Below are 27,509 nucleotides of genomic sequence, written 5' to 3'. Positions count from 1 at the left end.
TCTCTCACACCTTAAAAGTTAAACGCCAGGTGAATGGACTGTATACATACATGAGCATTAATGTGGACCACAGGGCTCTTCACCCATTGGCCGCCAGCCCAGATCAAACACCGCGACCTAATGTTCCAGAAAGCATGCCATTGTCTGGGCTTGTGTGGACACACAGGGCCAGTCCTGTGTCTTCCAGAGTCAACATCACTAAAGCATCCTGGCCCAGTGTCCACAAACCCAGTGGCCTGAGAAATGGGGACCCGAAGTCAAGGCCAGCTCAGTCTCTGATGAGCTGTGTGACCTTGAATAAATCACCCACCCCTCTGGGCTTTCCTCGTCCTCATGCACCAAGTTAAGTATGTATTTTGGATGGTGTCTGTAATTCCCTCCCGTGCGGCACCATTTGTAGAACTTGATACTTTTTTGAAACCCAAGAATTCTTCCTAAATGGTTTCATATGAACTCAATAATTATGAGTGCGAACACTTTGAAGTGTATTTTTGAAATCTTATGCACCCACTGTACCTACTGTTGCTTGGAAAAGAACGTAATACATAGAGAAGGACCTGAGGCATACATTTCTTTTTATTGGGTTGAGCCTCGCCTTTAAAACTAAGTACTTTAAAAAAACAACAACAACACAACAACTAAGTACTTTGGGTATATATTATCATTAACTAATTATTTGACTGATAAAACAAACAAGAATTATGGAACAGCTTTTATAGGGGTTGCATAATACATGCCCTGATCACCAATAACCTCATCAACTATCTTGCTTTAAGAAAATCCAAAGTGTGACAATAAAGATTGACACAAAATTCAGAGATGACTAGTTACTTAACAAAAGAATTAACCAAGCATCCATTCACTCATTCTCCCACTTGTTCAGTACATCAATAAACCAAAGCGACTACTGACAAGCACTCTTCTAGGGCCTGGGAATACAAAATTCGACATGTCCTTTGCCCTCAAGGAACTCATGGGCTAGTAAGGAAAACAGAGAAAAGATAAATACAATATGTATGAATGAATACAGTGGTGAAGAGACCCCCGCAAAGTCCCTGTAAATAGCGCTTCCCTCGTACATATAAATGGGAATATACTTGCACGTACCTTCTTTGGGAACCCGTGGTTCAGTGAGATAGAGCACTAATTGATCACATAGTTTTCTCTCCACATAAACAGACTCAAGTCAAGAAGTTAAGAAGGGTTACCCAAATCTGGGTGATGGGACTGTGCTGTATGGGTTAACCCTCAGAGGGGTTTGGGGAAGTGTAAAATCTGTTTAAAACTAAGTCTTAATATTTATTGAGTATCTTCTACTGGCACAAAATCATGTTAGCTACTATTATGAACAGGGGCCAGGTACCGTTCTATGTACTTTTCATTACCTCATTCATTTTACCCTCATAACCAGTCCCAGGAGGCAGGTGCCATCCTTATCTCCATTCTTACAGGCGAGGAAGCGGAAGGGCAGAGTGGTTAAGTAACTTGCCCAAGGACATGCCGCTAGTAATTCTGGGACTCGCCCTCTGTGGTGTTGCGTCACGGCTCCTGCTCTAGCCACCACACCACACTGCCAATAATTTGAGAATGGCTGCTGTTGTGCACCTGTGTTCTCATGGTAGGGTTTCTCTTGCGTCGTGGAAGTAGGAAGGACGAAGGAGGCCTGAAATGTGCGGAATAACACCGAAGCTTTGCCAGACATGCTACTTTAGAACTCCCCACTGTATACACTGTGGCAGGTAAACAGATAACCCAGGCATCTCTGGGAGGCTGTTCTAATCATTCTAGCCATTAGGAACTGGTCTCTTTTGTAACAAGTGTGTCTGCATGTGGGTGGGTGGGTAGATAGAAAAAAAATCACATGGAAGAGTGTCTACCACAGGTCCCCCAGATAGACAGACAGATAGACAGACAGATCTCGATCATCTATCCAGCTATCCATCTATCCTTTTTATAAACAGTGTAGCAGAATAAAGGACGTGTAGGTTTTAGAGTCAGAAACTCTGCAGATTGCCTTTGTCGTTATCTACGTAACCTCCGCAAGGCACTTAGCCTCTCTGAGCAAACCCATCTGTGAAATGGCAACGTTAATACCTATTTCATAGCATTGATATAAACAATAACTGAAGTATCACTGAAAGTATCTATTCTGTACCTGTTACATGTCAATCCCTCAATATTTACCCCTTACGCTTAGAGTAGGAAAGGATGCAGGGATAAAAGCTTTGGGCTGGGAATTTTAAATAACCTTAAGCAAGAAACAACCTCTCTGACCTCCATCTCCTCACTTATTCAGTCTTATTTGGTTCACGTGAGAGATAATGTTCACGAAAGAACTTCGGAAAATTGAAAACTGCCACGCAGTTGTGGGATGCTATGAGTATTGTTACCATTATAAAACACTTTCATATTTGTCAGTACCACAAAGGGAGAAATCCCTCTTGTTTTTCTTGGATTTTCAGTGAAATCATTATGAGGGTAACGATTACAAAAGAAATGAAACTCATTTAGTCCTAACGTAACGCTAGTCATTTTTTCTGGCCCGGAGTTTTCGCAACAAGGGGAGCAGGGCTCTCACCTGTCTGGCAAACAAAGGAGTCTATTCTGTACATTCCGTATCAGATTATTCTCAGAGCGCCTCTGACTGTAAATGAGAGGTCTGGGACAAATCCCCCCGTAGGTCTGCCGCAGAACAAACTTCAAGAAGCTAAATTCTTTGAACACAGTCAAACTTGGCTCCTTCAGGTTCATGGAGGATATGCAAGCGAGCACAAGGTCTTCTTGCCAAGTGAAATAATCAAGCAGAACAATACGTGGTCGAGTTGGAAGTGACAGAAAGCAGCTTCAGGCCTATTGTTAAGTCTACCATACAACAGGCTCACTTTCCCACACAGCTCTCTGCATTTGGCCAGAAGGAGAGTCGGTGTCTGGCTCAGAAAAAAAAAATGTATAGAAAAACATTCCTCAGAACAACTAATGTTACTCATGAAAAATTAGAAAACACACATTTGCCCAACCTCTTAAATGTCCTAGCATTTTTATTCATCATTTTAACCCAGTGCTTGGTATTATCTTGATTTTACACATAGAGAAATGGAGGCCGAGAAATACAGATAATTTGACAAAGCTAGAAAGAGGTCAAGTCTGGGTTGGAATGCAAGCCTGTCTGCCATCAATACTTCCATGCTTTATAAATTATATTACTAATAAAAGTTAACATGCTATATGAAATTGTTTTTTATCATCTCCTTAAAGAGTCCAAGGCTCCCTCTCAATGAGGGCTAGTATCCAGCAGAGATCAGACATTAAAAAGAATCACATTAGAACAATGGACATTATTCTTACTATGCACGTTAAAGGGTAACGGACACCTCCAGTGCATTGCAAAGAAAATTAGAATGGTGAAGATTTTATATACTTTGGAATAACTGCTTAAAAAGCAAAATGCATATATTAGTTACATCAAGTTAATCCTTGGGATTTTTGGAACCAACAATTTAGTCTGGATCACATGATTAATTTCCTTTTAAAAATCAAATTGGTATCACAGTTTACATCTGACATTCCTCTTTTATTTTTACAATGATATTCAATACTTTGATTAGTAATTAAATAAAATAGAGAAAATACTCCTTTCTTATCCTGGCCTAAAACAAGGTACACATGATTTCTCATTCAAGAAGTACTTCCATAAAATGAAACCTCATCTGGGATATTACTTTTGAGTTAAAACAACAAAGTGTTCAGATTTGCAGGATGGCAAAGGTAGGAAGAAATCTTACAGAAACTCAGAATTCGAAGGAAATTAAATAAGTTAAAGTATGATCTTGTTTTGAAAAAAAATTTAAAACCATAAAAAGTGAATAGAAATTGGTACCATTTATTAGCTGGAAACTATAAAAATGCGTTGGTTGTTATCAGATAGGGGCCCGCATTATTGATATTTAAGCAGGTGCCTGGAACCAAATGGAAAAGCATGGTATTTGGGCCTTCAGTGGGATGCTGGGCCCAGCCATTTGTACTCTCGATTTAATGATGGAAATATTAAGTAGGTGATCTATTGCCTTATGCATTCTCAAACGAATTCTTAAAATGGGACTCTGATAGGCCATACACAGTGATTAAATTTTTTCTCTGCAGAAAATGTTTTAATCACAATAACTAGGAGGACAATAACGCATTTGTGAACATTGAGAAAAATCTCAGTACCTGGAGTCTACCTGAGTTCACTAGAAGTTTCTAAAATTCCCAGGGCCTCAGTTTTCTCCTCTATAAAAGGAAAGAGTTGGGCTAATCTTTTCTTTTTAATTTAAAAACTTTAAATTATGGTAAAAGCTCATAACAAAACTTATCATCTTCACTATTTTGAAGTAAACAGTGGTGTTAAGTATATTCACATTGTTGTACAACAAATTTCCAGAACTTTTTCATCCTGAAAATAGAATTTCTATACTTATTGAACAACTCCTCATTTTCCCTTCCCCCCAGGCCCTGGCAACCATTATTCTACTTTCTGTTTTTATAAATTTGATTACTTTAGATATTTATATATATAAAAGCCAAGCGACCGGATCGCCAGAACAACTGGAATGACTGGTTGCTTTGACAAACACTGCAGCCCTGATTGGCCCCCTTGACCCTAATCGGGGACGGGGCTGTCCAGCCAACCTCCCATGTCCCCTCCACCTGGCCAGCCCGGCCCCGATTGGCCCCAATCAGGGGCGGGCTGGTCGGACCCCACTGGTGCATGAATTTGTGCACTGGGCCTCTAGTTTTATATAAGTGAAATCACATGGTATTTGTTTATGATTGGCTTTTTTTTTTTTTTTACTCAGTATGATGTCCTCAAGATTTATCCATGTTGTTGCATGTGACAGGATTTTCTTCTCTTATAAAGTTGAATAATATACCATGGTTTCTTTTATTTTTAAAGATTTTAAAAATTTGATTTCTAGAGAAAGAGCAAGGGAGAGGGAGAGAGAGGGGGAGAAACATCTACGTGAGAGCAAAACAATCAGCAGCCTACTACAAGCTCCCTACCAGGGATTGAGCTGCATTCTGGGCACGTGTCTTGACTGGGAATTGAACTGGCAACCTTTTGATGCACAGGATGACACCCAACCTATGGAGCAACACCAGCCAGGGCTGCACAATATTTTCTTTATCTAATCATTTACTGATGACATTTGGCTTGCTTCCACCTCTGAGCTATTGTGAATAATGCTGCAACGAACAGGGTTCATTCTCAAATATCTCTTTGAGATTCCGCTCTTTTGAATACATACCCAGAAGCAATATTGCTGAATGAATGGTAGTTCTATTTTTAATTTTTTGAGGAACATCCATATTGTTTTCTTTAGTGGCTACCACATTTTGCCTTCCCACCAACAGTACAAAATAGCTCTAATTTCTCTACATCTTCACTAACACTTGCTATTTTCCCCTTATAGTGGCCATTCAAATGATGTGAGGTGTTATCTCATTGTGGTTTTGATTTGCATATCTTTAATGACTAGTGGTATTGAACACCTCATGCTCATTGGCATTTGTTTATCTTCTTTGAAGAAATGCCTATGTAAGTCCTTTTCCCACTTTTTAAAGCAAGGTAATCTTTAAGGGCCAAAATTCAATAGGTCTTATAAAATTAACTCTTTTTTCACTTTTGATAGGATTATTTTAGAATGGTAGACCAACCACATTTAAATGTTAGCAAAACATTTGATCAAGTGTTTATCCTTATGGACAAAAGATGGTGGCTAGACAATATGAGATGGGTTTGTAATTTGCCACATGCCTGTACTCTAATAGTTTTAATCAGCAAATCACATCAAATTGTAGTGGGCTATGCTTAAAGAAACCTGTCTGTCCAACATTATCATCAAATACTACATGATGGCATGTTTCAAACTTGAAAATGGCCTGAATCTAGGAAAGATACCTAACTGACTATAGAAAAAATAAGTTTTTAAAGGATCAACAGGCTATAATAATGACCTAAAACAAACAGTTGCAATTTTGCAAATAAATATAACTTTCAGTTAGGTTAAAGACCTTGTCTAGAGAAGTCCATGATTATGCAAATCTATGAAATAATTTTTGATATAACCAAACCAAACCAAAGCAAAACAACAACAACAAAAACCCCAATACATTTTAGTGAAGACTTGAAGGCTCAGTTGGACCCAGCAATATCGTGATGAAAGTGCTCGAAAAATTTCTCATATACGGCACTTGTAGCAACAAAATACCCTTCACTGACAATACTAAGTCACAATCAAGAACATCATGGTCCTCTTCTACCTGTTCTGGTAAAAACACACCAACACATGTCTTCTACTCTAAGAGTTATATTTTTAAGAAGGTCTTTAAAGAAGCAAGAAATATCCAGAGAAGGAGGAGGATGGGTAAGAAAAGATTGGAGAAACTACATAGCTCTTAGATTTAAAAAAAATCAAATGAAGGATATGTAGATGTCTTCAAATCAAATCTGGATAAGGAATGACAACAAAGGTTATAAGTTAGATCCAGTACATACTGGTAGACTTGTTCCTTAATAGTTGTTGTTTTTAAAATAGTGACTTTTTTTTTTTTAATTGGGAGATTTCATATACAAATTTTGGTTTCTAGCTTACAAAGGCCAGTTTTGAGCAGTGGGAGCTATCCCACAACCACTTTGAGGTGGAGAGATGCTGCTGTCTGTGGAGGTCTCTGGCAATGTTCAAACGGAGGCTGGATGTTTTCTATGGTTTCTCCCCAGATTCTCTGATTTTATAAACTGAGTTGACAGCACCATGTTTAGGCCCCTGCAGAACTTCGACTCTCTTAAGAAACAACTGATTTAAAGCTAGCGATGAATATTTTTCCTGAGTGTCCTGAGCCTACCAGATCCAGTTTCAGTCCTTGTCTGCCCAGCTCTATGCTGTGGTTGACCTCAATGTGTGTAACAGTATTAATGGACCCCCTTGTCTTCTGGCTTCCGGTTAGGTTCAGCCAATGGGAGGCATTGGCAGTATAAAAAGAACTGCCCAGGGCAAAAGAGAGTACAGTTGGTGTGTTTATTTCCATGACTCCCTCCTTGCTGGGTTCTAGAGGGTTACCTTTATCCCTCTACCTGAGTTCCCAGCACGTACTGGACAGCCCTCTCTCTTTAGCTTCAACGATGGAGTAAGGCAACTGATCGTCCCCTTGACTTTCCAGGCTTAGGATGGTAATGCCTCCCACTCATGCTTGCCCGGGTTTTGCATGTTCGTTATTGGCTTTCCCTAATTCTGCCACCATTATAAATAGTCTCTTTATAAAAGTCTCCATTTGTGCCTTTAGCTTCCTGCCAGAAACTGGACTGATACAAAGCCAATAACAACAATCCTTGTGGTGTTGTATCAGAATCCTGTCACCATAAAACGTAACATACAAAATTCAAAAATGGTCAACAGGAAGTGACTAGAAATACAGGCTTTCAGGAGTTGGCATTTTTAGCTCTTAGAGTATATTTGCAAATACTGTGAGATTTAAGCAGCCTAGAAAACAGCAAAGTTGACTAAATTTTGTTTTCTTGTCCTAATTTTTTTTTAAAATTCTTTCTGGCTTGATGCATTGATGTTTTTGTTCCTGCTATATTTATAAACAAAACGCTTTCTTTTTAGTGTTTCTAAACATAAAATCTACTTGGTTTGAAATCAAATGGTTGGAATACTCTTTTTTAAAGGTTGGGAAACTTTTGACTTTTATTTCAAGCACGTTTTTGATTCAAAGATTAATTGAAGAAGCTTTCAATCAATGGATCACTTTGATTTTGTAATTAGCACACAGTCCCTAATGTTTCAGTGTTGTTTTGAGGACCCAATGGTCAAAGTGGATTTTGTCCTGGAATGGTGTCCTAATAGATTTCATGACATGTGTTGGCTTCAGGTCTATTTTTTTTCCTAACAGATTTAAGATTTCCATCTAATGTTGAAAAACTGCACAAATTTGTGTGAAACAAAACCTAGAAAAATAAAAACTGTAAATTAATCCTAGTATGTTATGATAGTGGAGGGAAAATTTTGATGCCATCATTTCTTCATGCTGATGTTGGACTTAGCTTGGTTGAAATGCATTTCTGCACCGCAATTTCAAGCTTCAATAAAAGTTTGTTTAATTGATTGGTGATATTTAAAAAAAAAAAAAGATTTCTGTCCCCAAAGGGTTAAGAAGGGTTAAGATGGCAGGGAGCACTTCTTACTGACCTGGTGGTTGACCCAAAGAGCTGAGAGCATCTAAAACCTCACTGCTTGAGTGGCTGACACACTGGGTCAAGACTCAATGTATATGGGGGAGAGTGAAAATATGGTTATTTTATGGTTAAAATTATTTTATGGTTAAAAGTGTTTAGGGAACATGACTTAGTTACAAGGTTTGGGTAACTATTGTTCTTTACTTTGTTGAAAATGTATAAAGACCAGAGACCAAGTACATCTTGAAAATCTCTGCAGTATAAAAATAACTCTTCCGGAAAGCTTCAAACTATACAAAGCAGTGCTCTATTCCTTCCTCCTTTCCCCCTCCCCGCCATCCAGTTCACTGTAATGTTCAATTTTGGTTTGAAGAAATGGCTGAAAGACAAATTGCCTTACAACAGGTCTTCTATGAAATATGGGAGAAGGCTGCTGACAGAGCGAGTTAAAAACTGCAGTGTTCGCAATCTGGAAAACATCTGCCTTGCCCCGGACTGTAAACCACTGCGCTGTAGAAAATGGTTTGTGACAAAGCAGAACCCAGGGCGGGTACTTGTAAGGTTACGGGACAAGTCAGGGCTATTCAGGCACAGAACTGGGCAACATGCCCTTTGGCAAATGGCTGCAAGGCAAGGACTTAAAAGGAAACACAAAAGCAACGTGCCAGGTATGAAAACTCCAAATGGAGCCAAATGGTTCACTACTTTTCTTATCAATGGGTGCACTTCAGTGGAGCTGGTTTAGGAGTAAACACCATATTGTTGCTTGGAAATTCTGGTTGTTTGCTGGAGGAAGAAAGCTTTACTTAGAGGTGAATCAGACGTGCTAGTCTGGAAACATGGTCTCAGGACTTGACCTAGAGTAAAATAAAGGACCAAGGTTTGAAAATAAGAACACCAATCCATTAGAGGCTCTGTCTCCCCACCCAGTTCAAGAACAAAACAAGGAATTTCAATTCGTGGGAGAGAGAGAAGGAACCTAAGTCACGTGGTAGAATACAGCCAAAATAAATTTGCCAGGTTACTGCAAAAGGAGCTCTTGGGGAAATAGACATTTTCCACAGCTTCGTCCCCAGAGCTGCGTAGAAAAGCAATGATAAGGGCGACAGTGAAACTGTGAACCTGGGAGGCGTGCCTAGGTGCCAGTTGGAAAGAACATAGCAAATGTTTCTTTTTCGACTTACTTTCCACCCAACCCACAGTATTTGGCTTGGAAGGTGGCCACAGTGACTAAAGGTGAAAGTGTAGTGAATGAAGGTTTGCAGGCAGGATCTCAGGGAAGATGGCCAACTCTGAGGACTGGGGACCTGGGCTGCCGGGAAGGGAGGAGGGCTGGGACTTAACGGGAACAGGGCAAGCACGTGAGGCCGGGGTGAAGCTGCTGGGGGGTAGGGGTGAGGCGGGGGCTGAGACTATGTAGAGCACCTGGGGTCTTTCAGAGTAGATGTCTTTTTGGATGGAGTTCCATTCCTACACCTGAAGAGCTGCAAAGAGTATCAATGGATAACTTCTCAAAGACCTAGAAAGTGCATAATGATCAAAGAAAAGAAGAAAATGATAAAGGAATGTTTATTCCTGTACATAATTGAGATTTAAGTACTTGTGGCATGGGGGACAGAAGACTAGACCTGGAGTCCTATGGACCTGGTTTGAATCTTGGCTTTAGTAGAAACAACATTGCCTTAGCTTCTCCATCAGTAAAATGGAGATGATTCCTTTATTCTGTGGTCAGGAGGATCAATTAATTCAACATATTATATTGAGCACTAATTAATTCATAGGCCAGATGCTGGTAGAAAGAACTTCCAACAACCAGCAGCCATCATTAAAATGCAAAGCACATAACAGCAGCACACGTAAATGTTGGGAACCATACAACAATGCTTAATGTGATTCACATTTCTTTCATCTGCTGCTTCCACTAGATTGTAAGCTACATGAGTGCATGTCTGATCTAGCATGTTCACAAAGTCGGACACACAGTAGGAGCTCAACACATACTCGTTTCAATGAGTGACTGACTGAATATATAATTAACTGTTCAATTGTTAGATGCCTGGGACAGGAAAGAAAAGACTGGAAGGCTGAGAGGTCAGGTCTTGCCCAAACTACCTTCTGTTCTTTCACTTTCTCCAAGCACTGCCTGGCACATGCACACAGTCCTAGCCAAGCCAATTCCCAGAATCCACAGCAGCTACATTTGGTTGTGTTTAATTTTATGTTCTGTCTTAGAGTGAAAGTTCATGGGTAAAACATTCTGTGGCTGACTATTCTCTAGTGCTTTTATTCTAGAAAGTACCACAATGCTCACATTCTGCATTTAATTAGGCCTATACCTCTTTTAGCCTTACTAAGTTGAAACAAAAACAAAAGTTATCAGTGGGAAAATGAGAAACCTTATGGAGATTTTGAAATCTCCTTAACTTTGACTTAACTAACGAACATAGGAACATCTAATGAGACTCCATCCCATTTGGGAGGGAAGTGGAAAAGGACTCATTTCAAATCTGCCCCACATGCTTACAACTCATTGTAAGATGAAAAATTGTTCTCAACATCTATCTATCCATCTATCTACACACATAAATCATAGAGTTTAAAAGACTGGCTAAAGGCTTGAGTCCTGGATCCACTTCTTATTAACCTTGTGGCCGTGGACAAGTTACTTAACTTCTCTAAGTCTCAGTTTTCTTTTCTTGGGTAAAATAAAACACAACTCATAGGGTTTCAGGACTACTATACATAAGATCATGCATAAAAAACTCCTAGCACTGTCTTTGGCTCATTGTAAGCTCTTAATAAATGGTAACTGATGTTTAATATTATTATTTTATACTTTAAATTATATAATTTATGCAATAAATATAAAATACTATATTCTACAGTGTAAATTATATAATTCCTATCCAGCCTCAGGGTTCCTCAACCCTGGCCATTGTTGACATTTGGGTTGGAAAATTCTGGGGTTGTTCTGTGCATCCTGGTGTTTAGCAGCATTCTTGGCCTCTGTCCAATAGATGGCAACCCCACCCAGTTGTGACTATCAGAATATCTCCAGACATTGCCAAATGTCCCCTGGCAGGCAAACTCCCCCTGTTTGAGAATCACTGGTATAGAAGAAAGAGCAGTGTGTGGCCCTAGAGATAAGAGGCCTAGCTTCCATGAGTTAATTTGTGATCATGGGTAAGTCCTACCACTTCCTTGGACTTTGGTTTTCCTGTATAGTAAAACAGAGCAGACAATCCCTACTTTATCTTTTATGATTTTTGTAACGATGAAATAAGACAAAAAAATTCAAATGCTCTAAAGAAGTGTTATACAGTAGGACTGTCTTATGATTATTTTGTCAGAGGTTGGCGACTGAGGGACAATTACAACAAGCCTTCTTGGAACAGCCAGCCCTGACCTGCTCGCCTCTTTAAATCTCATCCTGGAGGCCACGGCCCCCCTGTTCCTTTAATGGATGTATCTGTGGCTTGGCCTGAAGAATTCTAAAGGAACTGTTTTCTTTCAAAATGAAATAAAAATATTCTTTTTTTAAAAAAAATTATTTTTGTAAGTGGTGAAAACTGCCTTGTCATCTCCAGATTTAACTTTCATCTAAATTTATCTCTCAGATGACTAGAATTAACGAGTCCTCTTGATTTTAACTGTGTTCTCTGCAGATTGATACTCAGAAAGAAATATTCTGAAGGTTTCCAATATCACTGCATTAATACTTTAATAATACACTGAGTAATACTGTGATACATTTCTTTATCAGCAAGGGACCATTTTTCTCATGTCATATCATATAACAGGAATCGATATACTGGAATCCAGAGGTTGAGCCTATTGTCTTTTCTTTATTCTTGAAAAATCTTTAAATGGGAGATAGTAGAGTGTCTGGGAAAAGAGCATAAGCTTTGAGTTTGGTTAGAGCTTATGTGGACAGATAATGATTCAAAGTCCAACCCCATCAGTTGTGTGATTTAGACAACTCCTTTAGCCCTTCGGAACCTCAGTGGAATATGGTAATAAACCCACTGCCCAGTATGGTTCGGAGTTTTAAATGGAGATGAATATATAAAGCAAGGAGCATCCTGTATGCACATGGTAGGTGTTTTGCAGATGCAGGTGATCTTTCTCTGTCCACATTCTGAAAGACTGTTCAAGGATTTCTTTCATCCCTCAGAGCATGTGTTTGGTCTGACTGCTTCAGGAAGGCCGTTGAAATGAAAACCAATACTTCTTCAGTATACTTTAGAGTCTTGACTTAAACTAATGGTATTAAAACTTGAATCACATTATCAACAAATCTTCCAGTTTATGAGCAAATCCCCTCCATATTTCTGATGGATATTAGTTGGAAATTAAGGGTCTGAAGTCACCTAAAGCACAACTGCATTCACCCAGAGTGGAGTGAACAATGTGTTTCTTCTTTAAAATAATTCATTGTTTCTCCTTAAGGACAAACATCAGCATCCTGAGGCAGCACAGTCCGAGTGGCAAGAAGATGAGCGTGGAGTCAGACAGACCTGCCATTAACTAGCTGGGTGATTTTGAGGCTCTCTGAGCCTCGGTTTCTTCAGCAGCAAGGGTTGATAAATCTATCACAGTGTGAGGGAGTAGAAATAAAGCCTCTGAAAGCCCCATGCCTGGCATAGGGGGAGTGCTCAGTAAGTGCTGCCTTTATCCTTGTCCCTCTTGCAGATCCTCATACCTTACCTGGTTTAGGAGAAGGGATGGGGTAACTAAGTAATCATTATCAGCGTATATTTTATTGTTATTCCTTTCCTATTCGTGTTGAATATAGCATGCAGGGTAAGTCATAAATTATTAAGTGGAAACCAATTTAAAAATACAGGATAATTTGCTTTGAAGTTTCCAATGGTGGCTCTGGAAGAGTTAACTTCATAATTTGTTCTTCATGCTGCATGTGAAGGCATTTTAAAGCCCAGCGAGACAAAAGGAGTCTGGTCACCTCTTTTTCAAACGTGGCATGTTTAACCATCCATTAAACCATTTTGCAGGAGACAATACGGTAACAAATAACATATAAGAACGAAACTGTAGAATAAGAGTGTCCCAAATTTTCATCACTAAGGGTTCTTATTTATATTTGTATTGCTTTCTCTTCTGGACCTCTTTAGTGTGTTTTAGCTTCCTCTTCTTTGTTCCATAACGTTTGTGCTAGCTTCCATTGTATCATACACATCGCATTGTGATTGTGATGGGAATCACATTCTATTCCTCTTTCAATCCCCTGCTCCACAGTGGGCTCTCAAACAGTACTTGGCAAACTGAGAGCAAGCATCCCTATGTACACAGACTGTTTATGACTTATCCTCGATTCCTTTATATAGATAATATTGATTAAACATTTGCTATCTTCTGGACATCGTAGGGTTTTTCAGTTAACAACTCATTTATGTTCACAATCAACCCTCAGTGTAGGTCATCATCATCTCCGTTTTATGGCTGTTCCTCCCTGGAAGTGACATCCTGACTGTCCCCCCCTCCCTCGTCCCTGCGCCCCCCCACCCCCGAGGCCTGGGAAACCCCACCAACATTCTCCATGAGAACCAGGGTCAGGAAGATGAATCAGTCCCGAAGGAGCACCAAACTCCAGGCTCCATCAACATCTTCATTCTCTTCCTCCCACCCTCCAAGCATTTACTGGAAAAAGGAACAAACTGATTCAGGAATCCCATTTTCTTTCTAGACTTCGGCAGTATATGCACCAATTGCCCTAAATGACTGAGCAATAGCTCTATATAGATTGCTCCGACCTTGTAGGTATTCTTTTTTTTTTTTTTTAAATATATTTTATTGATATTTCACAAAGAGGAAGGGAGAGGGATAGAGAGCTAGAAACATCGATGAGAGAGAAACATCGATCAGCTGCCTCCTGCACACCTCCCACTGAGGATGTGCCCGCAACCAAGGTACATGCCCTTGACCGGAATCGAACCCGGGACCTTTCAGTCCGCAGGCCGACGCTCTATCCACTGAGCCAAACCGGTTTTGGCCTTGTAGGTATTCTTAAGGGCACAGGGAAAGCAGTTCTCTTTCTGCTTCCAATACACCTGCTGTGCTACAAGGTGCACTTGGACATGGGAAATGTCTTTGTAGGTGAATGATTGTGCTAAGCTGCTTCCTCTGTGCCTCTGAAGAGACGGTGCCTGTTACACCCACTAACACAATGGCTGCAGGAGTAAAAGTTCACTCCCTGTTTGATACCTAACAGGCATTTTATGGAGAAACAACAGGTTTATCTATCCTAGAAACATAGGTTGAGATCACACAAACACCACGAATCTCCCTTGCCACTCATAGGACGCTCCTAAGGAAAGGGGATGGGACGGGCTCTGCTGAAGCTGGCTGGACCACAATGAAGGCAATGGCGCGCTATTTACCACATGCTGGGATGTCACACAGGTCGGACTTAAAGTTTTCATCCAAGGTGAAGCACCAGGGAGCTTCCTTCTGGTTCCCCGGGTTGCGGCAGTAGGAATGCCCTCCATTCAGCTCTGGGAAGCGGAGGGCGGTGAAGGTGTGGGTGTGGGGGTACTGAGAGTTCCACGGCTGGCACTGGCGCCCTGACTTGGTGACACTGACGGTCCCCCGGTAGTCCACGCCCGTGCTGTTATAGCACTTGTGATCTGAAAAACATGAAGGGAACGCCCACACTGGGAGGGAGAAACAGAGGAGGTACGGAGCTCCCAGCCAGCAGTTTCTGCATTAACCTCAGGGCCAAGCCCCCGCCACCTCCCCCCTGCTGGTCAGGGGCCGTGTGGGCAGCCTCCTGGCATGCTGGGCTGGGACACTGGCCTGCCTTGCAGCTACATTCCTGGGAGGATTTAAAGCTTATGCTTTGGGAATAAAACCAGTACTCCGCAAGTATTTTTAATATCGAACATGGAAAAAAATCAGAACTGGGGCATAGGAGTAATTTCCTAGTGAATGGTTCAGGGAAGGTTCAAGCTCAGCTGCTCTTTCAGCGTCTGCTTGAGGGCCTTAGGTAGGAACCATGTGATCAAGAAGCTAATTCACAGAGAATGCTTATTAGTGGCAGCGCAGGATGGGTTTCTAACAGGAGCTAAGCCATCTCCGTGCTGAAGGACAGGACACCCTTGAGGAGCAGGTCCAAATAAGTACTCCTCCCACATGACCACGGGGCTGTTACTTGAAATCCCTGATAAAAAAATCTACTGAGTTGTGATAGTAATAATAGCAATAGCAATGATATTGTTACTATTATGTGCTAAGTATAGTTCTAAGCATTTTAGATGCATTAACTTATTTAACTAATAAAGTAGTATTAACTTCCAAAAGGGAATGAAAAAAAATTATCAATTAGTATAATTCTAGATGAATGGGAAATGTAGAGAGGAGTAGTCTTTAGCTTGATGGTGGTAAGAGGATAGAGAGAGGATGGAGGTGAGCCCCATATATGTATCTTTAAAATTGTGGTACACTACACATATCATAAAATTTACCATTAATGCATTTAGAACATTCAAAATAGTGTGCAACCTCCACACTATCTCTTTCTGAAACCTTAAATCATCCCAAAAGGAAACCTTATATGCATTGAGCAGTCATTTCCCACCACCCTGGACCCCCTTCCCCAGCCCCTGGCAACCACTAATCTGTTTTCTTGTCTCTATAGACTTGTCTATTCTGGATATTTCACATAAATGGAATCACATAGTGGTGTCTGGCTTCTTTCACTATCATAATGTTTCCAAGGTTCAGTCATGTTATAATAAGATTTTATTCGTTTTTATGGTAGAATAATAATTCATTTTATTCCTTTTTATGGATGAATAATATTTATTCCTTTTTATGGATGAGTGACACTTACTGGCTTTTATGGATGAGTAATATTTCATTATGTGGATATACCACAATTTGTTTATCCACTTATCCACTGATGAACATTTGGGTTATTTCCACCTTTTAGCTATTATGAGCAGAGCTGTTACGAACACTTGCATACAAGTTTTTGTTTGAACACCTATTTTCAATTCTTTTGGGTATATACCCAAGAGTGGCATTGCTGGGTCATATGGTAATTCTATTTTTAAGTCATTGAGGAACCAGCAACCATATTTTAAAATTATTATCTTCATGAAGCTACTTGAAGGTAGACTGTACATGGTGTATATTTAGCCCATTGGAAGGTAATCATTAGTAGAAACCATTACTGTGGATCGAATTCTAGTTTTTACTGTGCCATGGGGTGGCTGGCCCCCAAGGCAGCACAGAGGGCCAGGGGATACCACCTATTTTTTTAAAATTGATCTTAAAGAGAGGAAGGAGGAGAGAGAGAGAGAGAGAGAGAGAGAGAGAGAGAGAGAGAGAGAGAGAGAGAGAGATATCAGTTGCCTCCTGTTCAACCAGGGATTGAACCCACAATCTGGGTATTTGCCCTGACCAGGAATTAAACCCACCACCTTTGGTATATGGGACGATGCTCCAACCAACTGAGCCACACCAGCCAGGGCTACTACCTACTTTTATTTATTTATTATTTATTTTTTTGTTAATCCTTACCCAAGGTTATTTTTTCCCATTGCTTTTTTTTTAGAGAGAGTGGAAAGAAGGGAGGGAGGGGGAGAGAGACAGAGGAGAAAGAGAGAGAAACATTGATGTGTGTACAGCAACTGGTTGCCTCCAGCACACACTCCCAACAGGGCCAGGGATTGAACCTACAACCCAGGTGCATGTCCTTGGCCAGGAATCAAACCCGGGATCTTTCAGATCCACGCTCTAACTGCTTAGCCACACCGGCCAGAGCCCACCTACTTTTATTGATAGGATCCGCCATGGGAATTCCAATCCGGATGCAGTTGGCAGCTTCAGGGCTCTCTGGCTGGGGGAGATCTTCACAGTTTGGCAGCTTCAGCCTCATCAGAATCATGGGATTCGATCTTGCAAAAATGTACTCTGTTTGACACAGGACGTTTTCCAGGATTTCACATTCATCGCGACACAAGTCACGGGGCTTTGGGATGGAAGAGGTCTCGTCACAGTAAGGGAAGGCGTAGTGGCACAGGGAAGGAATGGCGAACTGGGAACACTTATCAGATAAGTGACTGGAGGTGCCAATCATGGTGAAGGCAGCTGGAAAACAAACACAGTTATTAACTCCCAGGGCTGGGGTTGATCTGTGGTTATCTAGCCAACAAATATCAGATATAAACACACCCTGGAAGGAATCTGCTGGGCTCAGACAGGCAAGGCCAAGAGAAGGAGATTCATGTCAGATGTCTAAGCAGCTTACTTTCACTGGCTTGAAAAAAATCATTTTGACTATAAAGTTAAAAAAACACACACAGGATTAAGTTACATATGTACCGTTTCCTAGTAAAAAAAGAATTAATTAGGTTAAAGGACAATATATTTTTCATTTTTACTACAAAGCAACAGAACGTTGTGTTTCATCCGGTACTTTTTATTGGTTTGGTGAGGTTTCTGAAACATTTGACAGCTGCAGGGCAGGACGTGTGGGATGGGGCGGCTGGGCCCGAGTGCAGGACTTGTGCTGTGTTTCGCCTCTCAGCTGGTGGGTGACTTTGGGTAACTTGTTTAATTTCTTTGTGGCTTGAATACTTTCTACGCCATCTTCCGAAAAGGAGGCAGCTCGCTTAGAAGTTCTCAGAGAGCACAACTCAGTTATTCCAGTGAGTATTAAGGAATGTTAATGGTCACTTAGCCTAACCTCAGATCCAGCACAGTTTCCAAGTACAAAGCGAGCGCTAGCCTCCGTCGGCATTCCTCCATTGACAAGGGCTTACTCACAAGGCAGCCTAAGAGGTTGTTGGTACATTGTTTCCCAAAGAATATTCCTCCGAACAATAATTATGTAGAACATTAATAGTGTTGGAGAAACTAGGGTTCCATAGCCAAAGAAGTTTGGGAAACGCAGGGTTAAACAAAGTTCAGTGGATTTTTTTTTTTTTTTTTTTTACTGTCATACTTTCCAGTAAGCTGATGCCCATTGAAAATGTTTGAGAGGATTTTTATAAACGGGTGACCAAATATTTATAACAGAACTCCCAATTATTTTCGTGAGCACTTAGTAAAAAGTATGTTCAACGTTCTCATACTAGGTTGAAATGTGCCTTCAGCAGCTCCTCCCCATCAGCCCTACTTCCCAGAATCCTTCCCCTTGAAAGCCTGAGGGCTTCAGCAAGTGGCAACTACCTCTTCCTATTGTTGCTTCTCTAGGTTAAGCAGCTCCTGCAGCCACCTCTTTGTTCCTTCAAATTCCTCACAGGACACAGTTCCTGGACTTTTTGAGGTTCGCTGTGCCTACCTTGGGTTTGTTCTTACCTCTCTTAAGTCCCAGGGTTGCCAGATCAAGTACAAGGCACCCAGTTACATTTGAATTACTATGTATATAATAAAGAGGTAATATGCACATTGACCATCATACCCTTGCACAAGATGGCCGCCCCCATGTGGTCATAAGATGGCCGGCAGGGGAGGGCAGTTGTGGGTGACTGGGCCTGCAGGGGAAGGAGGGCAGTTGGGGGGGACCAGGCCTGCAGGGGAGGGCAGTTAGGTGCAACCAGGCTGGCAGGGGAGGACAGTTGGGGGCAACTGGGCCTGCAGGGGAGAAAAGGCAGATGGGGGGGACCAGGCCTGCAGGGGAGGGCAGTTAGAGGTGACCAGGCCGGCAGGGGAGGGCAGTTGGGGGCAATCGGGCCAGCAGGGGAGCAGTTAGGCATTGATCAGGCTGTCAGGGGAGTGGTTGGGGGTGATCAGATTGTCAGGCAGAAGTGGTTAGGGGCAATCAGGCAGGCAGGCAGGCAGGCGAACGGTTGCAAGCCAGCAGTCCTGGATTGTGAGAGGGATGTCTGACTGATGGTTTAGGCCCGGTCCCACAGGGATCGGGCCTAAATCGGCAGTCTGACATCCCCTGAGGAGTCCCAGATTGGAGAGGGTGCAGGCTGGGCTGAGGGACACCTCCCTCCACACCCCCCTCCCCCAGTGCATGAATTTCATGCACCGGGCCTCTAGTTTCATATAACCACTTGGAACATCCTTCTTCTAAAAAATGATGCGTTGTTTATCTAAAATGCAAATGTAACTGGATGTCCTGTATTTTTATTTACTAAACTTGGAAACCTTAGTAGAATCTCATAAAGGCAATATGAACAGCTTGCAGAGTACATGGCACAGAGGTATAATAACTACACCAATAGGTACCAAGTGTCTCTAAGCACCAGAACTGGGTGTGAAAAATCATAGATGATAACCTACTCTAGCTAACTCATGTATGCTAAAAAGTGCTTCACTATTAGATCTCCATTAAGATGCTTTCAATTCAGAATAAATGAAGGGTAAACTCTAGACTAGCAGGGGTCCTCAAACTATGGCCTGCGGGCCACATGCGGCCCACCTAGGACATTTATCCTGCCTGCCGGGTGCCGCTGCCTGTCCTGCTTAGCAGCCGACTCGTCCCGGGCCCGCAGTGCGCATAGGAATTTGTTCATAGTTGTTTTTTTTAAACTATAGTCCGGCCCTCCAACGGTCTCAGGGACAGTGAACTGGCTCCCTGTTTAAAAAGTTTGAGGACCCCTGCTCTAGAGAGCTGGAGCAGGAAGAGATCCATGACCATCTTGCCTCATCATTCATGTCACAGATGAAGAAAGAGATTTTCACGGAGAGTATGAGATTTCCCTAAAGTCACAGTAATGGCGATTCAGGAATTAGAGTCCAGAATTCTAGACTCTACACTCATTCCCTTTCAGTCCACATGATGTGGCTTCCAAACAGTAAGCTCTGTGAGGGCAGAAACAACTGGCCTTATTCCCCACACCATCATATACCCCAGGGCCCAGGTACACCAAAGACATTCAGCAATATTTACTGAGTGTTTAAATGAACGTGAGGCTTTTCAAAGCTTCCTTTTCCTCTAAGAGCAACCTTCAATAAATTATTTTAATGTCAATTTTAATAATATTTTAATGATCATATCTCATGCTTCTTTATGGTCCTGCTCCTAACCCCCGTGCCTGGCCTAATCCCTGGACAACAGAGGACCTTAAGAAAACTCTTGGTGAGAAAAATAGTTAGTCAAGGTATAAACAGAATTTCAGTGGTGTTACCTACCTGTGATCTGATTTTCTATTTCCCCTTGCATGTGCAAAGACTCCATATAGACAGTGCGGTTGCCAATAAATCTTGCGCATGCAATCCCTCTGTATGGTTGACAGAATCCATCTTCTTCATATTCATCTCTAAAAATAGAGTATAGACATTAACTGATGCAGTATGTACAGTACACATAGACAGAGTTGGATCTGATTGCACAATGCCCTAAATAGTCACTAGGGGGCGCAGTTGAGCATAGTATCCTAAAGACTGGGCTAAGGAATCAGTCTTTTCCTCAGTTCCATCCATCACTTAAAACATCTGTTGGTCACATTGGTCAAGTTTCCTTCACCCCCAGAAAACCATCCTGAAGCACAAAATCATCCTTTAATATGGGAGAAAACACTTTTATTTTCGCAGCTGGTGGTGGGCCGGAAGATGAAGTAGTTATAAGAGTAAAGAGGAAATAAATTGAAAATCTGGGCACATGTTCTACAGTTTTGTTTTGTTTTTAAAACACAGATTATTTCTGCTTCATTTGATATAAAGGCGTGGGCGAATTCTGCACAAGATCCACTCTAACTGATATGTCAATTAGGTGGCCCCATGGGGTGAGAGGCTAGGTGCAGCTGGAAAGAAACCAGAGGGCAGTGCAGTTATGAGGCTCCTTGATGCTTAAGACCCATTATCTCTACGCTGCAGAAAGAGGATGGGCAAATTGTGGATTGGAGAATTTCAAATGAGTCACTCAACCCCAGGTAATCTACAGAAGATATCAATGGAAATCTTGTTTTCACGATCCCTTAAAACCTTAAAATATAACCTTTAAAAATGTTTGCTGCCTCACAATTATAATAATAATTTTTGTTTTAAAAAAGTGGGAGGGGTATTTTATCCTGAAGACAAGGAGACACTAGAAAGTGAGACAATTATTGACTGTGTGGCAAATGGCTGGAGATAAAACCTAAAGATCAGGACCCAAGATGGCAGGTTCAGCACCAAAGGACAGAGACCATAAACTCCCATAAGGGACTATGATAAACAAGACACCGGAGTACAGAGTGCCCAGCTGTTCCTCAGAGGCAGATCACAGCCAAAGGCCACCTTCCACGCTGATGGGCGGACTTTCACCCAGGGTGTTCCTCTTCCCTGTTAACCCGGCTACAATCAATACATAGTCTGAACAAAACAGCATTTTCCCCCTTTGGTTTCTTTTAAGTTAAAGTACTTTAAAGCCAAAGTCAGGAGAAACAAAATTCCCTTCCTGGGTTTAACATTCTCCTATCCTTAGGCTCTGAACCTCTGAGCCACATATATTGATGGTAACAGTTGGCCTCTCTACCCTATTGGCCAAAACTCATGAGGAACCTACCAAACAGTGTAAATGCTTTTAAAAAGTGCTACACAGAGGTAACGTGATTATTGTTAAACTAGAGGCCTGGTGCACGACATTCGTGCACTGGAGGGGAGGTCCCTCAGCCCGGCCTGCACCCCCTCGCAGTCTGGGACCCCTCAGGGAATGGACACCTGCTGCAGAGTCAGGAGAGGCTCCCATCACCACCGCTGCGCTTGCCAGCCATAAGCCCAGCTTCTGGCTGAGCAGTGCTTCCCATGTGGGAGCACACTGACCACCAGGGGGCTGCTCCTGCATTGAGTGTCTGCCCCCTGGTGGTCAGTACCCATCATAGCGACTGGTTGTTCCACTGTCTGGTCGATTTCATATTAGGGTTTTATTATATAGGATTATTACAATGACCAAATAGGGTGCTTATTTTTAAAGACAATTATTTACTAAGCTCCTACTTTGTAACAAGGACTACGGTCAGTGCTAGGGCCCCACTAGGGTGGGGGTTGAGTGTGGGAATGTAGAGAGCCCAGTATAATAGAAAAAAAAAATTTGATAGGGCTGATCCTTAAGACGCTAGTTCTCAGCTGCTTTCTGCTCCCTAGTCACTAAAACAATCCTTTTGAAGGTGGAGATGGGGGAAGTATCTTCAGTTTAGACTTGAAAATAGTCTCTTGCAAAACTCTTAAAACATAACCTTTAAATACGATTACAGATGAATATATCATATCCTCGACATAAAGACATTGAAATTTTAATGTTGCAAAATCCTGCAAGCACTCTACATGTTTACTTTCATAAATCCTAGAGCAATGTTGAAGTCTTTTTGGCTCACATTTAACTTGGGTTGTAAAATTAACCCTACTTTTATTGGGTAACTAATACCATAAACCCATAGGGAGAAAGAAGGTTCTGGATGACCTAGCCTTGCATCTTGAAAGCCGAAGTCCTGAGACACCCCCCTCCACCCCCTGCTATTACAGATGATGCCTTTCTATCCCCAGGCATTAGCGGAGCCCCGGACTTTTAAGGTGTCATTATGAGAACACCTCTTCCTCCCCCACACTAAATTCTCAAGGCCTCAATTTATATCTCTTGGGAGGACAAAACCCTAGAATTACCCCCCGTTATAAATCCCTGACCGACTGGGAGTTCCCATATTTTATGTGTGAGGCTTAGGCTAAACTTCTTACCACCTTTCCAGTTCAAGACTCTAAAAAGACTCTTTGAATACTTTTTTTTCCAGAATAAAATGGAATGCAACTCCTTGGCCGAACATTTCTTGTCAATGAAAGGCTTAGAGCTGCAGGTGGATTGAATTTTTGACTGTGCCCAGAATTCCTGACATTCTGGCCAGTCTCTCGGGGGCAGATCTAAAAAACTCACATGAAACGAACAAACACAAACAACAAATGGCATCTGCTGGGGAGTAGTGTTCAGCCGTGGCTGCTCATGTGACTCTCCTCAGGCGGCTTTGAAAATACCAAGGCCAAGCCCCACCTCGGACCTATTAAATCCCTCTCTCTGGGGACACAGCTCGGGCATTCATGCTTTTATAAAAGCTCTGGGGTGATTTGAATGTGGTTGAGAACCACAGCGCTAGAAAAACAAACAGGTATTAAGTGCCTGCCACTCTCCCTACTGGGTACTGTGCTAAGTGCTTTCTTCAAAGCTGCCCCCTTAGGCAGTGTTATCCTCTGTATTTTACAGAGTGAGACCCTCAGATTCAGAGACGTTAAGTAAGTGGCTCAAATTCAAAGCCAGTAAGTGGTAGACACAGGATTTAAACTTAAAATTTAAGCCCAAGTCATTACACCGTGTTCTTAGATCTGTAATGATGTTCTCTGCTTTTTCATATCCTCTTTTATCTCAATCAGCCCCAATTTATAAATAAGGGACTTTATAAGGTGCCTTTATTGTATACCAGGCACTAAGTTTCACTCAAATATAAAACTGACATTAAGCCTGGCCGGCTTGGCTCAGTGGATGAGTGTTGACCGACCTCTGAACCAGGAGTTCATAGTTCAATTCCAGGTCAGGACACATGCCCAGGTTGCAGGCTCGATCCCCAGTGTGGGATGTGCAGGAGGCAGCTGATTGATGGTTCTGTTCTCATAATTGATTTTTTCTCTCTCTCTACCTCTCCATTCTTTTCTGAAATCAATAAAAATACATTTTTTAAAAGTTTAATTAAAAGAAACAACAACTGACATTAAGTCATTTAATCCTGACAACAATCCTAATAAAGAAGGTGAAGGTGTAATTATTCCCATTTTACAAATGAGAAAACTGAGGGTTGGCAAGAGTAAAGAACTTGTCCGAAGTTACAAAGCTAGATTTGCCCCAAACTAGTGTTTGTCACCATGGTACACAGCTTCCTGCCAAATGGCCTGGTTATGGAAATGTTGGCACTGCTTACAGGGGCTTTGTGCTGTGAAGATGCCGGGTGGCAACAAAGGTTTTCTTTTAAACGTAAAGTCACAAGTGCCTTTCATCCTTTCCATGTTTCCTGCTGGCCTGGACTGGAGAGAAACCAGTGCTCCTCCAGCATTCATCAACATCACACTTTTCTCCAGTGTACACTTCTTTCATCATGGATGCCCTCCATGCTCAGCAAATTAAAAACATGATGCGGCAAGGCTGCGTGAGCACAAGGGCACTTGCAAGGAGCGTGCCGAGGAGGCACTCTGCGGAGAAGAAAAGTGTGGCGTGAAAGGGCAGGTGGCATTGTAGCCGTTCATCACAGCGGCCGCACCGCCTGGCAGTGGCTACGCGGTGATGTGGAGACGCAGGGTTGCTTTGTGATGGGAACTCATGTTTCTCATAAAGGTCATTCAGTGACCACACCGCCAGCCTCTTGGATCTTCCAAACTCGCTGTCATGTGACAAGGAAAAGCAAACACAGTCTGCCCTGCACCGCCAGGGTCGCCCCCTTTCCCCAGGGGAAGGAGCTTATAAGGGATTGTCGAACGCGGCTGAGAGTGATCGCAACCACTGTGGCAGCAGAAGGATCCACCCAGGAAGCACCTTGGACCAAGGAAAGGGATGCTCGGCCACTGCAAGTCGCAGCCCAAAGGAGTGTGACAGTGACAGTGGAAGTCCATAGCTACAAGTCCTGGGCAAACGGCTCAGGTCAGTGAGCAAAGAAGAGAATTCTCTGAAAATGAAGAGCGCACTGTACAATAGGAGGCCAGATGTTAGCATTAGGGGGAATGGGATGGACCTTTCTTCATACCAGGCACACTTGCAACTTTCTTCCTCATCAGATTTTACACTGGAGCAGGGGCAGAGCTAGTAGACTAAACCAGCTGAACTGATTCTCGCTAATGAGTTAGGCCCTAAAAATTCCCCTTTGGGGTGATAAGATCCCATTAAAATGTATGCCTTTCCTTAGTGAGAAGAGCATGGATGTAAAGGTACTCTGCTAACTATAAAACCTCACTTAAACAAAAGAATTGAAAACAGGTACTCAAACAAAAATACGTGGGGACAATCCCAAATACTCATCAACAGATGAATGGCTAGACAAAATGTGAGAGATATGTACAATGGAATAGTATTCAGTCATAAAAAAGGAACGAAGTACTCAAACATGACACAACATGGAAGGGTCTCCAAAACATTATGCTAAGTGAAATAAGCCAGACACAGATGGCTACATATCAAATGATGCCATTGATATGAAATCTCAAGAACAGGTAAATCCACAGAGATAGAAAGCAGACTGGTGGTTACCAGGAGCCAGGGGAGGGAGAAATAGGGAGTAATTATTCAATGGGTGTGGAATTTAATTTTGTGGTGAAAATACTTTGGAATAGACAGAGATGGTGGTTGCATAGCACTGTGAATGTACTAACTGCTACTAAATTGCTCACTTTAAAATGGTTGATTTTGCGTTGTGTGAATTTCACCTTGATTTAAAAAAGATCTCATGTATACACAAGGGTCAAGGTAGAGGGACTTTGGGAGAGGGCCAGTGGTTCCAGTGGTTGGAATTTGAAGCTTCAGAGCTGGGGAGAGATTTGGCAGGTAATTTTGTGGGTTCTTTCCAAGCTGACTAATTGGCTAAAGGCATTGATAATTTACAGAGTATCAGCAGGCTGCTTTGTTCTGAGGCTCATAGGTCTTCAACTGGAATGCCAGGGTGGTTCTGCCCACCACCCATGGCAGCTTCATAGGGATAGGCTGTAGTGAATGAAAAATCTCACACCTGTCAGAATGGCTATCATCAACAAATCAACAAACAACAAATGCTGGAGAGGATGCGGAGAAAAAGGAACCCTCGTGCACTGCCGGTGGGAATGCAGACCGGTGCAGCCACTGTGGAGAACAGTATGGAGTTTCCTCAAAAAACTAAAAATGGAACTCCCATTTGACCCAGTGATCCCACTTCTAGGAATGTATTCCAAGAAACTAGAAACACCAATCAGAAAGGACATATGCACCCCTATGTTCATAGCAGCACAATTCACCATAGCTAAGATTTGGAAACAGTCTAAGTGCCCATCAGCAGATGAGTGGATTAAAAAACAGTGGTACATTTACAAAATGGTATACTATGCTGTTGTAAAAAAGAAGGAATTCTTACCATTTGCAACAGCATGGATGGAATTGGAGAGCATTATGCTAAGCGAAATAAGCCAGTCAGAGAAAGATAAATTATCACATGATCTCACTCATTTATGGAATATAATGAACAACATAAACTGATGAACAAAAACAGATCCAGAGACAGAGAAGCATTGATCAGACCGTCAAACCTCAGAGGGAAGGTAGGGGAGGGAAAGGGTAAGGGGGAGAGATCAATCAGACGACTTGTATGCATGCATATAAGCCTAACCAATGGACACCGACACCAAGGGGGTGAGGGCATGAGTGGGGGTGGGGTGGGAGGGCAATGCGGGGATAAGGACACATATGTAATACTGTAATCAATAAAGAAATAAAGAAATAAAAAAGAAAATAAAATAGTCTTAAAAAAACACTTTGGAATTGACCCCACTCGGCCCTCTTAATTAAGAGCCCCATTTTATGGAATGAAGATGAAATCACATCAAGAAGCCTGCCCCCAAAGACCTGAATCTCCATCTGAAGGAGAACTATCACATAGCTCAGAGAGCTGCAGTACCCCTAGGGATGCTTTAGTGCGCGATTTAGCAATGTGTGGGTTATTTTTTCTCGTGTAGGAAATAATTTCTCTTTAGCCAAGCAAAATTACCTTACCAGTGCCTTCCCAAAAGACCATCGTGGCCATAAATGCATGGAAAGTATCCCTTTTTCAATTTGTAAATCAGGCCACATATTAGTGGATCTGGTTAAAGCATAGCACACAGTGCTTCCCAGGCCTGGCTCTAGGAACCTCAGGGCTGGGTGCAAGGCTTCCCAGCTCAGAGGCAGGGTTCTCCCTTGGGAGGTGCAGTCAGTTATCTTTAAGCTGAAAGTCAGCTCCGTCTTTTAATTAAAAAGGGAAATACACGATAAAATCAAAGATCCAAGTAGAGGCTGTAGAATTATTCCAGTGTAGATAAAAGATCAGAGACACAGAAACTTAGAGAACAAATGATATTTTGATGTGGTCAAAAAGTTACCACCTCTCCAAAAATACCTCCTTGCTTTTCCTGAGAGGATTTGGAGCCTTGAAGCATCCTTGGTTAAAAGCCCAGCAGGAGGAGAGGAAATACTCTGTCCTATCAGCTTTCACACACACGCCTTGGGGGAGAAGGGGCATCAGGACAAATACAGGTGGAGACAGGAAGAGCTGGCCGGAAGAGCTGATGGAGTGAAGGAGAGAAGGGGAGTTGTTGGGAGAGCGAAGAATACACTCTGCCTCAGGGTGGCTGTGGTCAAGAAATTACAGGTTAA

The 27,509-nt window shown here is 42.1% G+C and overlaps 1 protein-coding gene across 2 annotated transcripts in view; it reads right to left on the bottom strand.

Annotated features, from left to right (window-relative positions):
• Positions 1-27,509, bottom strand: part of ROR1 (receptor tyrosine kinase like orphan receptor 1) — a gene marked incomplete at its 5' end in the record, with an annotated part of 394,299 nt that overhangs the window by 18,773 nt on the left and 348,017 nt on the right. For both annotated transcript variants that reach the window (XM_080656374.1, XM_080656373.1), the window contains 3 exons: positions 14,611-14,856; positions 17,006-17,323; positions 20,321-20,448. In XM_080656374.1, the coding sequence (XP_080512500.1) occupies positions 14,611-14,856; positions 17,006-17,323; positions 20,321-20,448 (692 nt within the window). The remainder of the gene's footprint in view (positions 1-14,610; positions 14,857-17,005; positions 17,324-20,320; positions 20,449-27,509) is intronic.

Source organism: Plecotus auritus (assembly GCF_963455305.1).
Source record: "Plecotus auritus genome assembly, chromosome: 2".
NCBI lineage: Eukaryota > Metazoa > Chordata > Mammalia > Chiroptera > Vespertilionidae > Plecotus > Plecotus auritus.
The sequence above is the reverse complement of the archived record's forward strand: the minus strand, read 5'-3'. Positions and strand labels throughout refer to the sequence as shown.